General features: G+C 41.6%; 1 protein-coding gene across 1 annotated transcript in view; it reads right to left on the reverse strand.

Annotated features, from left to right (window-relative positions):
- Window positions 1-463: 463 nt before the first annotated feature.
- MYO3A (myosin IIIA) overlaps window positions 464-13,445 on the reverse strand; it is a 203,225-nt gene continuing 190,243 nt past the window's right edge. The window contains exons 31-33 of the mRNA XM_081054812.1: window positions 12,465-12,505; window positions 10,773-10,916; window positions 464-1,169 (exon numbers count right to left, since the gene is read on the reverse strand). Coding sequence (XP_080910938.1) covers window positions 1,052-1,169; window positions 10,773-10,916; window positions 12,465-12,505 — 303 coding nt within the window. The 3' untranslated portion in view covers window positions 464-1,051. The remainder of the gene's footprint in view (window positions 1,170-10,772; window positions 10,917-12,464; window positions 12,506-13,445) is intronic.

Genomic DNA, 13,445 nt, shown 5'->3' on the forward strand with positions numbered 1-13,445 from the left:
GGTGTCTAGCAGAGCTCAACCTGGCTTCTTAAAACAAGACGCATCAACTGAGGAATGCAAACCTCTGCCCACTCACTGCCCTCCCTTGCACCTTTAATCCACCAAAATTCAGAGCAGCAGAGATTGCCTCAAATCTGTAAACTAGGAGAACCTAAAAAATCTTACAGTTCCCTCAGTAGTGGACCAAAATTTTTATAGGCGAGGCTAAAGGAAGCCACACTGGGAAGGCTGTGTGTGTGTGCGTGTGTGTGCGTGTGTGTGTGTGTTGAGGGATTTGGAGATTTGTCTGGAGGCCACGTGTGTGTGGCAAGTAAGGGATTTTAACATCGTATGTGCGTTTGGGATGGTTGTGTATGGGGGTGTTATTCACTAATGGAGACAAAAGGTACCTCTTCCCCTCCGTGGTCGCCCTCCCTGCACAGCAGGAGCTGGGACCCAAAGAGGAACACAGCGGACAAGCCGTGAAAGCCACCGACTTCCCAAGGCACTTCCTTTATTTAGCAACATTAATAACGAAGGAAAGGGAAAGCGCGAATTTGAGGTGAAGTTCATCTTCCAAGCTCCCGGTCCGCACCCCCGCGCTTTTCCTCCCACCCGGGCTTTATGCCGTTCTCACAGACTCAGCCCGTCCCCAACTGTGCCGCGAGCCTGAGGGAGGCATTTCCATGAAAGAAATCTTTGAAGTCTTCCAAAATGAGTGCGGAGGGGTCAGAGAGAGCTCAGGCACGGTTGGGTCCGCAGGAATCGCAAACAAACAAACAAAAGAGACACATTGGGGGCCAGGTACGGGGGTGGTCCAACTGGTGGGCAGGCGGGAGCGGAGGGAGCGGAGCGCAGCGAGGCGGCGTCCGACAGGCGTCCAGGTCTCCGCTTCCCGAGCTCCCAAAGCTGGCGGGGGCACTCGAGGGGGAAGCGCTGCGAGCGGCCCCGGCCAAGGTCAGGGCTGCCGCTTCAGCGTCTGGTGCTGCCGGCGCCTGAGGGTCCCCCGCTTTGCCCCTGCACCCCGCAGTCTCAGGCACAGCCCAGTGGCCGCGGCCGCCGTGAAGCGGGGCTACACCTGCTGGACCAGGCGTCGGCGCTGGGAGGTTTTGCGCAGGAGCCTTCTGTAGTCGTAGGGGTTGGCTGCGGTCCCATTCTCCTCCTCCTCGGGGTGCTCCGCCGCCCAGCACCTACGAGCGAGACCCAGGGCCCTGGCGTCAGCGGCGCCACCGCGCGCCACCGCGTCCCCGCCCACCCAGCGTTCGGGGGGTCGTCCTCCCCACACCTCTCACCGTCTGCGAGCATTTCAGAACGGCGCATTCAAAACACCCTGACAGTGGCCGAACGGATCTGTGGCAGTTGCCTCAGCAGGTTTTCAAAACTCCTCTGAGCTGAGTAGCAGAAGGGCGGGTGGAATCGGGTGTCTTTGTGGTTCAATGACAGCTAAGTAACGCGTCAGGTTTTAATTTAGAAAGGTGAGCTTCGTTTGGTTTGAAATAACTCACGACCAATAAACAGATACTTAGTTGTCTAATAGACAGCCATTATTTTGCATTTTTAAACTGCTCAAATGTTTCTGAACAATGTCCCCAATCACTCCGGTATTGACACAGTTGCTGTGTGGGCCCTGTCAGCTTTTTCAATGAAGCTGTTGGGCTAAATCCCCTAAACTCATTGTTGGGAAATCCTGCCAATGTTTACCTTTGGATACTGCAGCCTGCCTGGGGAAGTGGCATACTACCTAAAGTGCAGCGACACAGATTCATCCAATTATTCGTGGAACACCCACTAAGTAACAGCTGCCAGTGTAGGTGATGGGTGAACAAAAGTCCCTGCTCTCATGGAGTTTATCATCTAGTATGGGAGAGGACCATAGACAGCTTTTAATACACCAGGTGGGGTGTTAGACAGACAAATAAAGCGGGCTAATGGGGAAAGAGTGATGGGGTGTGTGTCTGCGTGTACAAGCAATTTCATACAGGCTGATCAGGAAAAGCCTCCCTGACAAAGTGACATGGGAGGAAAAACCTGCAGGAAGGGGAGGCGTGAGCCAGGAGAGCTCTCAGGGAAGGGCAGTCATTCCTGGATGACGGTCAAACAGCGTAAAGGTCCCAAGACTACAGTGTGTGTATTTTATTCAGGGAACAATGAGGAGGCCACTGTGGGGTAAATGGGTTAAGTGAGGGGGGAGAATATCAAAGGATGAGACAGGAGGAATGAGGGGATAGTGTGGCAGATAATTTGGTGCTTTGAGACCATCCCTTAAGGACTTGAATTTTATTTATTTACAGTGAGAGAGACACTGGAGAGTTCTGAGCAGAGGAATAATTCATAAAAGGACCTGGCTGCCAGAGTGGAAGTAGGGAGGCCCCTTAAGAGATACTGTAACAGTTCAAGCAAGACTGATAATGGCTTGTTCTAAGCTTGTAGAGGAGGTAAGAATTGATCAGATTCTGGTCATAACTTGGCAGGTAGAACTGAAAGTTTGCTGATGGATTCGATGTGGGCTGTAAAGGAAAGGAATCAAGAATGTCTCCAAGGTTTTTGGCTTAAACAACTGGAAGGATGGAGCTGCCATTTGAGTTGAGGATTTATGTAGGAGGAGCATATTTTCTTTGTGGGGGGGAGGGGCGTAAGATTCTGATTTTGGCTATGCTGAGTTTACTTATTAGATACCCAAGAGGAGATACTGAATAGGCAGTTGGATATGTAAATCCTGATCTAGGTTAGAGATTTCACTTCAGGAATTTTAAGTAAATACATGACACTGAAGGTCATGAGAGTATGTGCTGATAAAACAGAGGACCGGACACTCCAATGGTGAGAGGTCAGTGAAATGAGGAAGACCTAGCAAAGGAGAATGAGAAGCTAGGTGAGGTAGGAGGCAAACCAAGAGAAATCTTATGCTGGAGATGCATGTTTAAATAAAAAATGAGAAATTATAAAGAAAAAAATGTCAAATGCTGCTGATAGGGTGAGATAAGGATTGAGAATAGATAATGGGACATGGAAAAATGGAGGTGACTGGTGGCGTTGGCAGGGGCAGTTTCAGTGGAATTGTGGGAATGGAAACATGAGTGGCTCATGCGAGATGGGAAGAGGGGTTGTGAAAAGGTTGAATCCCACTCATGAATTATTACTCTTTTAATAATGAAGAGCAGGAACATGGGTGGTTTGGAAGGGGGATCGAGTCAAGGGTGCTTTTTATGATGGGTCCAAGCCTCATGTTCCCAGATTGTCAGAAATTATGCTGTAAAGAGAACAGATGTTCAAGATGCATGGAGAGAGAAGACAATTGTTCTTGAGTAGATGGAAGGAGCTGGATTCAGTGCACAACAGGAAGGTTTGGCCTTAGCTAGGAGGACTACTGTCCTCTAACTTCCCTTCAGTAAACTGAGGGAAGTATATGGGTAAGTGTAGATGTGGTGGTGGGAGCATATGTTCTCTGCTGTTGTTTTCTCAGTAAAACAAGAAAAAAGGTTGTCAGGTCAGAGAGAGGAGGAAGTCTGAAAGAGTGGACTGGGAAAGTGGGATAATGGATTTTTTAGAGAAATGTAGTATTATAAAATAACTCCAAGGGCCTGCCTAAAGTTTGTGGTCATAAATTTTAAGGGAGAATAGACTGTGTTTTTCTCTAGCCATGTTCAGCTATATAGGTGCATGTATGGATTGGGTAGGAATTTGGGTTTACCCAGCACTGGCATTTACCAGTTGAATATAACTGAGGGACAAAGGGGCAAGGTCGTGGAAGGTATACGCAAATGAGTGAAAATAACGAGAGGTGAGAATGGAAAGGCTAGATTTTGCCTGCAGATGGAATATGCTTTTATTCTAGTCCATTCTGAATAGAAAATTAAAAAAAAGAAACCTTTGGGAAGGTCTTTCAGGGCATCCTGAGCTCAGTGGGTACTTGACAGGGAAGATATTTGTATGGCTCATGATGGGCCTCTTTGGGGAGGATCTTGAATTCTCATACCTGTTCATCTCATTTCTGGTGCAAGAATACTGAGAATCAGCCATCTGCCAGATACATCACACACATTACCTTTAATTCTAAGGACAACATGGCAAGTCTCTACTTCTTATCCTCAATATGCAGATGAGGAAATTCTAGTTGATACAAGTAGTGAAGAATAGAGAGGGGGCTCACATCCAGGTCAAGAGCACTCAGATCTCATACTTTCCCCACTGCATCCCTTTGCCTCTTTTCTGTTGATACTTCTTTTATGATTCTCCTATCCCTTAACTGAGGTACTCTTGTTCCATTTTATTCTGCCATTTCCCTTCCATCCTCCCTATATCTTCTTACCATAATTAAAATCTGGCTGTGCCTTAAATACCCCACATCACTCTTTAGAGCTCAACACAGACCTCATCAAGTCCCATCTTAGGAGGAGGCGAGGAGACATCAGTTCTCCTGTTGCTCTCTAATGCCATTCTCTAATCACTGATTACCTGCCACCACTTGTATTCATTTAAAATGTACAAGACACTTAACTCATCATTGATTCTCAGATCCTTCGTGGGTGATATCAGTACTTGTGTGTGTGTGTGTGTTTGTGTGTGTGTGTGTGTGTGTATAAGTAGTACATAGACTATATTGTCAGAATAATATATTGTACTTATTTATATATAATATAAACATATATTATATAAAATATATTTATTTATATACTATGCATATATATAATACAAATATATTTATTATAGAATAAATAATTTAATATATAATAAGATATATATTCTTTCTGCAGTAATGTGATCCAACACAGTTTAGCCCCAAGTTTCTCCAATTGTTTTTCTGTGTTGTTTTTGTTTTCTATTTTAAATTTAGGATCTTATCAAGGTTTACCTAGTGCATTTGAGTGTTTTGTCTCTTTAATCCCCCTTAGTTTAGAAAAATCCCTTCTTGGTGTCACCTTGTTCAGCTTTATAAGATCAATATACTTTCTCTCCAGAGTCAAGTCCTTTGGATATAATGATTACATCTCATACACCAATGTATGTACCCCTTCCCCGAACATCCAGCACGGTGCTTTGCTTAGGGAGGGGATCTATAGTAGTTAAGGCCATCCACTTTAGACTCAAGAAGGTCTGTATTCAAATTCTGGCTCCATCACTTACTCGTATTATCTAGGTGAGTATCTGCTAAACTTTGTAGACTTAGCTTCCTCACCTATAAAATGGAACAATAATAGTAATTGCCTCACAAGGTTGCTGTGAAGTTAATGAGATCACAGTCATAGCACAAGGTAAGCTCTCAACCAATGCCAGCTAGCTTCTAGCATTCTTATTCTAGTGAACACTAACAACACATCCATAAACACCACTGAATACCAGGCAGTACATCAGGGATATAACACATGTGTCTTCTGGTGGGGGAAGGATGAGAATATACTGGAGGGAAGGCAGACTAGGTTGTTAAAATAGGAAGCAGGTAAGTCAGTGAAATGCAATTTGAGCAGGGAGTAGAAAAGCTTATATTTTGGTTTACTAACTCAACGTGTGACTTTGGACAAATCATTTGGTATTCTCCTGTATAGAATTCTGTGGTTAGACTGGAACATCTCTAAGCTGCAACATGTTACAGTTTTTGATACCAAGATTAAAGAATGCATTTTCTGCTGGAGAGCCATGATAGTGGAGCAGATAAACACTCTGCCTACTTCCTTCCATGAACACATTAAAATTACAACTAAATTATAGAAAAACAAACCTGGAGAACCATCTGAAGTCTAGCTGAACAGAAGCTTTATAACTAAAGATATAAAGAAGAATCCATGGCAAGACTGGTGGGAGGGGTGGAGATGTGAAATGGGCTGACCCCAAACCTCCATGTGGTGGTTGAGAATGAGGAGGGATATCTCAGCCACAGAAGTTACCCCCAGATAATCGAGAGACTCCAGCCCCACACCAGGCTTCCCAGGCTGGAGTACTGGTGCCAGGAAGAGGAGCCCCTACAACATCTGGTTGTGAAAAACACTGGAGATTCTGACCATCTGGGTGGGATGGAAGGCTGCGGTAAACCCAGATGTCCTCTTAAACAACCCGCACACAGACTGTCTGAATCCCAGGGAAGCACCCTGGGCTCCAGCAGAGGGACAGTGACTCAGAGGGTGTCAGAGAAATATGTAGGATAGACTGAGGTATGTGACTTCATTGAGAGGGCTGGAGGACAGTTGCCATTTTCCCTGTGAGGGGATGTTTTCCTGTGTAGCCGGCAGGGAGGCACCATCTTTCCTGTGTTGAGCCCTCCCTCACACCCATGGCCAAATCTGAATCTGAACTGGCTTGATGAACTCCATTGGGACCCTGCCCCAACCAAATCCCCCAACACCTGAGACACTCTCTACATAACAGCCAGCCCCATCCACACTGCACTCTTTCTTGGAAAACTATTGGAGTCTGTGGGCCATAGGCAGTGGTGACTGGCCTCGGTGTGCTCTGAGAGTTTTGTTGAGTAGCTCTAGGCTCAGCACTAGCACCAAAACAGAATCTATATTAACCTGATGACCACAATTCTTCCCGCTCTAGTGACTCCCTGAGACCCTGTCTCACCCAACTCGCATACCTAAGAAGGCTTTTTCAGTGGCTGAAACATAAAGGAGCCGGCAGGTGGCAGGAAACCGCTGGTGTCCTATAGCTACCCCAGGTCCAGTACTGGTGGTAGCTATCCTTAGTTTGAAGTGTGACCTCTCCCATGTGCCTTCAGGTTTAGCACAGGCAGTGAACAACCATGAATCACTTTGTAGCTCCTACCAGGTAGTCCCTGGCCATTGACAAGCTGTGGGTGACCTGGGCCTGCACCAGAGCAACCTCCAAGTCAACATACTTGGAGGTTGGCTTCAGACCATAGCAGAGCACCACCCAATTAGCTACACAGTGGCACACTGAAAGCGGTGACTCAACAGCACCAGTGCCCATTGGGGCAAATTGCACTCAGTGGGGTCAGCCCTCTGCACAGCAGCCCATAAGCTGTGGATGTGCCCAAATCCCACAGCCAATCACCCCAAGGGTCAATCCCACTCACTGTCATGTCAACAGCAATCAAGGCTCAGTTATAGCAGAAGGGCACAAACAACCCACACAAGGGACACTCCTGGAGGACTCATTGCAGATGACCAGGGAAACTGTGCCACTGGCCCCACAGGGAACCTACTACATAAGGCCACTCGGCCAAGGCTGGAAGAAACAGCAGACCTAACTAATATATAGAAACAAACACAGAGAGGCAGCCAAAATGGGGAAACAAAGAAATACATCCCTAAATGAAGGCACAGGAGAAAACTCCAGAAAAAGAACTAAACAAAATGGAGGCAAGCAACCTACCAGATACAGAGTTCAAAACAATGGTTATAAGGAAGCTCAAGGAACTTAGTGAGAACTTCAACAGAGAGATAATAAGCATAAAAAAGGACATAGAAACCATAAAAAACAACAAATCAGTAGTGAAGTATACAATAACTGAAATAAAGAATGTACTAGAAGGAATCGCCAGAAGACTAGATGAGGCAGAAGATCAAATCAGTGATTTTTAAGGTAAGGTAGCAGAAAACACCCAATCAGAACAGACAAAAGAAAACAAAAGTACAAAAAAGATAGTTTAAGAGATCTCTGGGACAACATCAAGTGTAACAACATTCGCATCATAGGGGTACCACAGGAAGAGACAAAGCAAGGGATTGAGAATGTATTTGAAGAAATAACGACTGAAAACTTTCCTAATCTGGTGAGGAAATAGACACACAAGTCCAGGAAGCCCAGAGTCCCAAACAAGATGAACCCAAACAGGCCCACACCAACACACATTATAATTAGAATGGCAAAGGTTAAAGACAAAGAGTAGCTTAAAAGTGGCAAGAGAAAGGCAACTAGTAACTTATAAGGGAGCCCCCATAAGATTGTTAGATGATTTCTCAACAGAAACTTTGCAAGGCCAGAAGTGATTGGCACAAAATATTCAATGTGAAAAAAAGCAAGGACCTACAACCAAGATTACCCAGCGAGGCTATCATTTAATATCAAAGGACAGATAAAGAGCTTCCCCGACAAGAAAAAGCTAAAGGAGTTTATCATCACCAAACCAGTATTACAAGGAATCTTAGAGGGGCCTCTTTAAGACAGAAAAAAAAATCAAAATTATGAATAATCAAATGGCAATAGTTACATATCTATCAACAATTAATTTAAATATAAATGGATTAAATATTCCAATCAAAAGACACAGAAGGGCTGAATAGATAAGAAAATAATATCCTTATATACTCGTATGCTGCCTATGTGAGACTCATTTCAGATTGAAAGACACACACAGGTTGAAAGACACACACAGATGGAAAGTAAAGGAATGGAAAAAGTTATTTCATGAAAATGGAAATGAAAGCTGAGGTAGCAATACTTGTATCAGACAAAAGAGACTTTAAAACAGAGACTATAACAAGAGACAAAGAAAGACCCAGGTCCCCACTTCTGGGTATTTATTTGAAGAAACCCAAAATGCTACTTTGAAGGGACATGTGTATCCATTTAGTCATTGCAGCTTTATTTACAATGGGCAAGATGTGGAGGCAGATTGGCGTCAATGGAAGAATGAATAAAGAGGAGGTTGTACATATATAAAATAAAATATTGCTCGGCCATGGAAGGGAATGGTTTCTCTCCATCTGTGGCAGCATGGATGGACCTGGAGGGTATTGTGCTAAGTGAAGTATGTCAGACAGTGAAAGATAGATGCAAAGTAATTTTGCTTATATATACAATCTAAAGAACAAAATAAACAACAAATAACCAGAAACAAACTCATAGATATAGAAAACATTTTGATAGTTGCCAGATGGGAGGGGGGTTGGATGTGTGGGTGCAAAAAGTGTAAGGATTAAGAAGTACAAATTAGTGATGGGGATGTAGGGTATAGCATAAGGAATGTCGTCAATAATATTGTAATAACTCTGTATGGTGTCATATTGGTACTAGACTTGTTGGGAAGATAGACAGGAGGGGTTGGGGCCAGGGTGAAAAAGGTGAAGGGATTAAGAAACACAAACTGGTAGTTACAAAATCGTCATGGAGATATAAAGTAAAGCGTAGGGAATATAGTCAATAATATGGTAATAACTATGTATAGTGCTAGGTGTACTAGACGAGTTGGGGAATCACTTCTTAAATTATATAAATATCTAACCACTGTGCTGTACACCTGAAATTAATGTAAAATAATATTGAATGTCAACTGTAATTGAAAAATTAAAGAGGGGGGAAAGGTGAAGGGGAATAAGAGGTCCAAATTTTCAGGTATAAAACAAGTAAGTCATGGGGATGTAATGTACAGCATAGAGAATTAGTCAATAATATTGTGATAGCATGGTACGATGTCAGATGGTGATGGACTTACCATGGTGATCACTTCTTTAGATATATAAAAGTGGAATAACTATGGTATACCCCTGAAATTAACATAATATTGTATGTTAGCTACATTTTTAATAAAAATCTTTTAAAAAATCCTGTACCCTCAAAAAAAAAAAAAAGTGCATCTTCTTTTGGGTACATGAGGAGGAAATCTTAGTTCAGGAAGATTCTGGAAAAGCAAATAAGATGGTAATTGCCACCTTTATGGACCCCTTGCCCTAGGCCACCTCTGGTGTTAAGCACCTCACATACATCATTTCATTTAATCGCTAGACAACATACTTAGGCAATTATTAGTAAATCGTTTTGCAGATGTGGAAACGGAAGCTTAGCGAGGTCTAGTAACATGAGAAAGGTTGCTCAACTACTAAGTGGCAGAATCAGGATCCAAATCTGACTCTAAAACCTCTTAGCCATCATGTCACATGGTAGAAGACATGGGTATGAGGTCTTGAGTGCCCTGGGCTGATAGGATATTTGCTTAGGATTCTGGAAAAAGAGCTTTTCATGGCTTGTCATTGATTCCATTTCTCATAGACCACATTTCCAAACTTGCAATTTCAAAACTTCATGAAGAACATTTGGGGAAAGAAAAAAAAATATTCCCAAAGTAGTAAGTAAGTTAGAAATGGTAAAGTTATTTTAGGTCAAAGTCTGTAGCAAAGTGAGAAATCAAATTAAAAAAATACATATTTCTATATGAATCTTTCTCCCAAATATTTCTATTTGGCCTGACATCACTAGTTCTTAAGAAATTACACAGTATAATTGAGAAACCAATAAGTGATTAAAATTACATTGGTTAAAGCTTAACCAAAGATTTTGGATATGGTTTTTTGTTTATAATTAGTATGGCCATACAATTATCATCCAAACTGAGATACGTTTAAAGAGAAGTGTTATTAATGATTACACCAGGAAAACAGGTATAAACTGGGACTGTGCTAAAAAAAACTAGGACGTGTAATTATGCTACTATGATACCTATTATTTTACTTTGAGAGCTTGTTTGGAGGTTCTAGCAAGGGAGCGCAGCTACTCGTATACCCGTGACGGAGAAGACGGTCCTCTCCACTATTGGGGAAGGTCGTCCTCTTCGACCGAGCGCCCTTTGGGAGGGACGCACATGAATCCGTGAGGGAGGAAGGGGACACCCGCCTAGCCAGCCAGATCAGCCGAATCAACCCTGGCGATCAATGGGGTGACACATGTCGCAGCCAGATCGCCCTCACATCCTGATTTTACTTTTAAACGACATGTCAATCAAAGATGTAATATTGAGTTAGAATGTTTTGTCATTAGACATACATGAAATGACAGTGCTTCCGAAATGGAATTGTGAGTATAAGATTGAAAATGCTGTACCTTAACGTGTAGTTTATTACCTTTCATCGGCCTTGAAACACTGACTCTGGAGTTCTTGCTCTTGTCTTCGTTCTCTTAAACTAGGGTTGTGTTCCTTTGGTCCAGAACGACTGGGCAAAAATTCCTTGTAATAGAAATCTTCCAAATCTAATAATTTTCCCTGACTGTAATAAAACACATAAACACACCATTGTATCAATCGAATTATCTATTCACTTAAACTTATAGGATACTTGCCTCCTTATTTTAATGTGATTTACTATAATTTAGGAGTAACACATACACGTATGTATCAAAAGAAAGAGAAGTCTTGAAATGGGCAAATACTGTACAAGTATATACCACAAATTAGAAAAAACACACCCCAAAACCCTTATCTCTTACCTTTAAGAGAGCACTAACTGCTAAAGCAGCTTTCCCTGATTCTGTCACATTCAACTTGGCACAATGTTAATCATTACTAGGTAGTCAGTGATTACAGCGTTCCAGTTTGGCTGGTCTAACTTAGGGTTCACAACAGACCCTCAGATCACTACAAGCAAAGCTGATGTACTCACACACAGCACTTTCCAATTTTATCAGTACAATGATGTACACAATGTTTCACGATCTTACCTTTACAGGTAATCTTCCATCCTCCCCCTACCTGTTGGTCTTTAGGTAATTAATTTTTGTGCTCGATTTTAATTCCTGTACATGGAACACACAGAGGGTGTTCCCTCAACTATTTTAATTCTTGGACCTACTCTGCCTACGGTTTTGGTACCTGTGGTACTCAGTATCTGTAGTCTGATGGGGCTTCATATGAGGTAAGCAGTTATAGGTCTGGAAAACCACCAGATGTTATAGTGCTTCTGGGACAATGTGCTTTCCAAGTTACAGATACCAATTTATAAATGAACTTTGAGAATGCTACTGATTCATAAATTAGGGACTCTGTGTCCACTCACGCTTAACAGAACCCTTAATTGCTATTAGCACAGTGGAAATTAGATTATTTGAAACAGTGGTAAAATATTAAAATAGTAAAGTATTGGTGGGCTGAAATATTGGACAAGGAAGGGGAACAGTGTGAATTTAAGTGTGCCCCACTTACAGGTAACACAAATCTTAAAAAATATATTTTTTTTTAAATTGAGGAAGAGTGTGTTTTTCCAGGACCAATCAGATCCAAGTCAAGTCGTGGTTTTCAATCTATTGTGGAGGGTGCAGCTCACTGGCCCATGTGGGAATCGAACTGGCGACCTTGGTGTTACGAGCACTGTGCTCTAACTAACTGAGCCAACCGACCACCCCAGGGGACAGAAATCTTATCTACCGAACAAATCCATAAAAGTGAGATTTAACATGTCTTGAAGACTAAAAATAAAAAAGGAGTTTGGGAAAAGAAAGATCATGAACATGGATATGTTCAAATTGCCCAATTAAAACCATATCAATGAATAAAGAAAAGCAAGTTCTGTGTTGGGACAGTACAATTCATTCAAAACTGAGTTTTTAATGTACACTTTGCACTGTACTAGCTCAGTATATTTCCAATAGACAAGATCTTATAAATTACATATAAGCCACATACAGATATTTATAATATAATTGTATTGAGAGCACACTGCTTTCCAAATCTATCCACATAAAACTGGTGATTAATTGATTTTGAACATAGATTGATATTTTGGTGTGATAACTTACTGAAATCTAGAAATAATAATTACCTATCTTTCCTTGGTCTTCGTTTTTCTTCTTGGATTGACTTCTAAAGGGAATAGAACAGTTTTAAAAATCTATGTAATATTATGATTTCAATATAATGTAATTGATATATTACTATAATCTTAATATATAAATACATTTGTTCTCATAAAGCTAACTTAGATGTAAACAAGTGGATACAATATTTTTAAAATCTAAAGACATACAATTTACTCAAAGTTTACTAATTACAAATTTGTGATTAATCTTTGCATTTCATACGAAGAAAGAGTTTACTGCACAGTGACCAGTATACACAAGATTAACTAAGGTCTATCTATCTATAAATGGGGGAAAAACATGTCAGAATTTCTGGAAAATCCATCTCTCTTCACAAATGCAGTTGTGACTTAGGCAGATTAACTAGGCTGCTTTGATGTCTTGCTTATATGTTATCCTTGTCTGCAGGTAAAGCAGATGCGTGGACAGTGAGGGCAGGTGCAACAGTTTACAAAAGAATGAAATGTGACATCACCACCCTATAGGAGCCCATTTATGACATCAAAGTGCAGCACGGATGATACATATATTCATTTTCAAAATGTTTTCATAGTTGAGAACTATGCATCAAGGCACAAGTTATTTACGTATAGATATAATTAGATATATTTTAATCAATGCTTCCATTTGAACACTAACAAAATGGTACTTCATTTTACCTTACATACAAAGCAATATTAACTTTTGTACTTTAACATTAGTAATGTGTTTCACGGTTCACTAGCTGAATATATTTGAGCTCATGTGTATACCTGTTGCAAGAGCACGTATGTCTTTTACGTTGAGAAAACAAATATCCCAGTCACCGTGAACAAGCTGAAGATATAATTATGGCAACCCTCATGCAGATATTAAGTGGCACCATAAAAGTGCATGATAACAAAAATGGCAATTAATAATGATTTGGAAGTATTGAGGGTTTTCCTAGTACTTTTAGATACACT

This window comes from Rhinolophus hipposideros (genome assembly GCF_964194185.1).
Source record: "Rhinolophus hipposideros genome assembly, chromosome: 1".
Lineage (NCBI taxonomy): Eukaryota > Metazoa > Chordata > Mammalia > Chiroptera > Rhinolophidae > Rhinolophus > Rhinolophus hipposideros.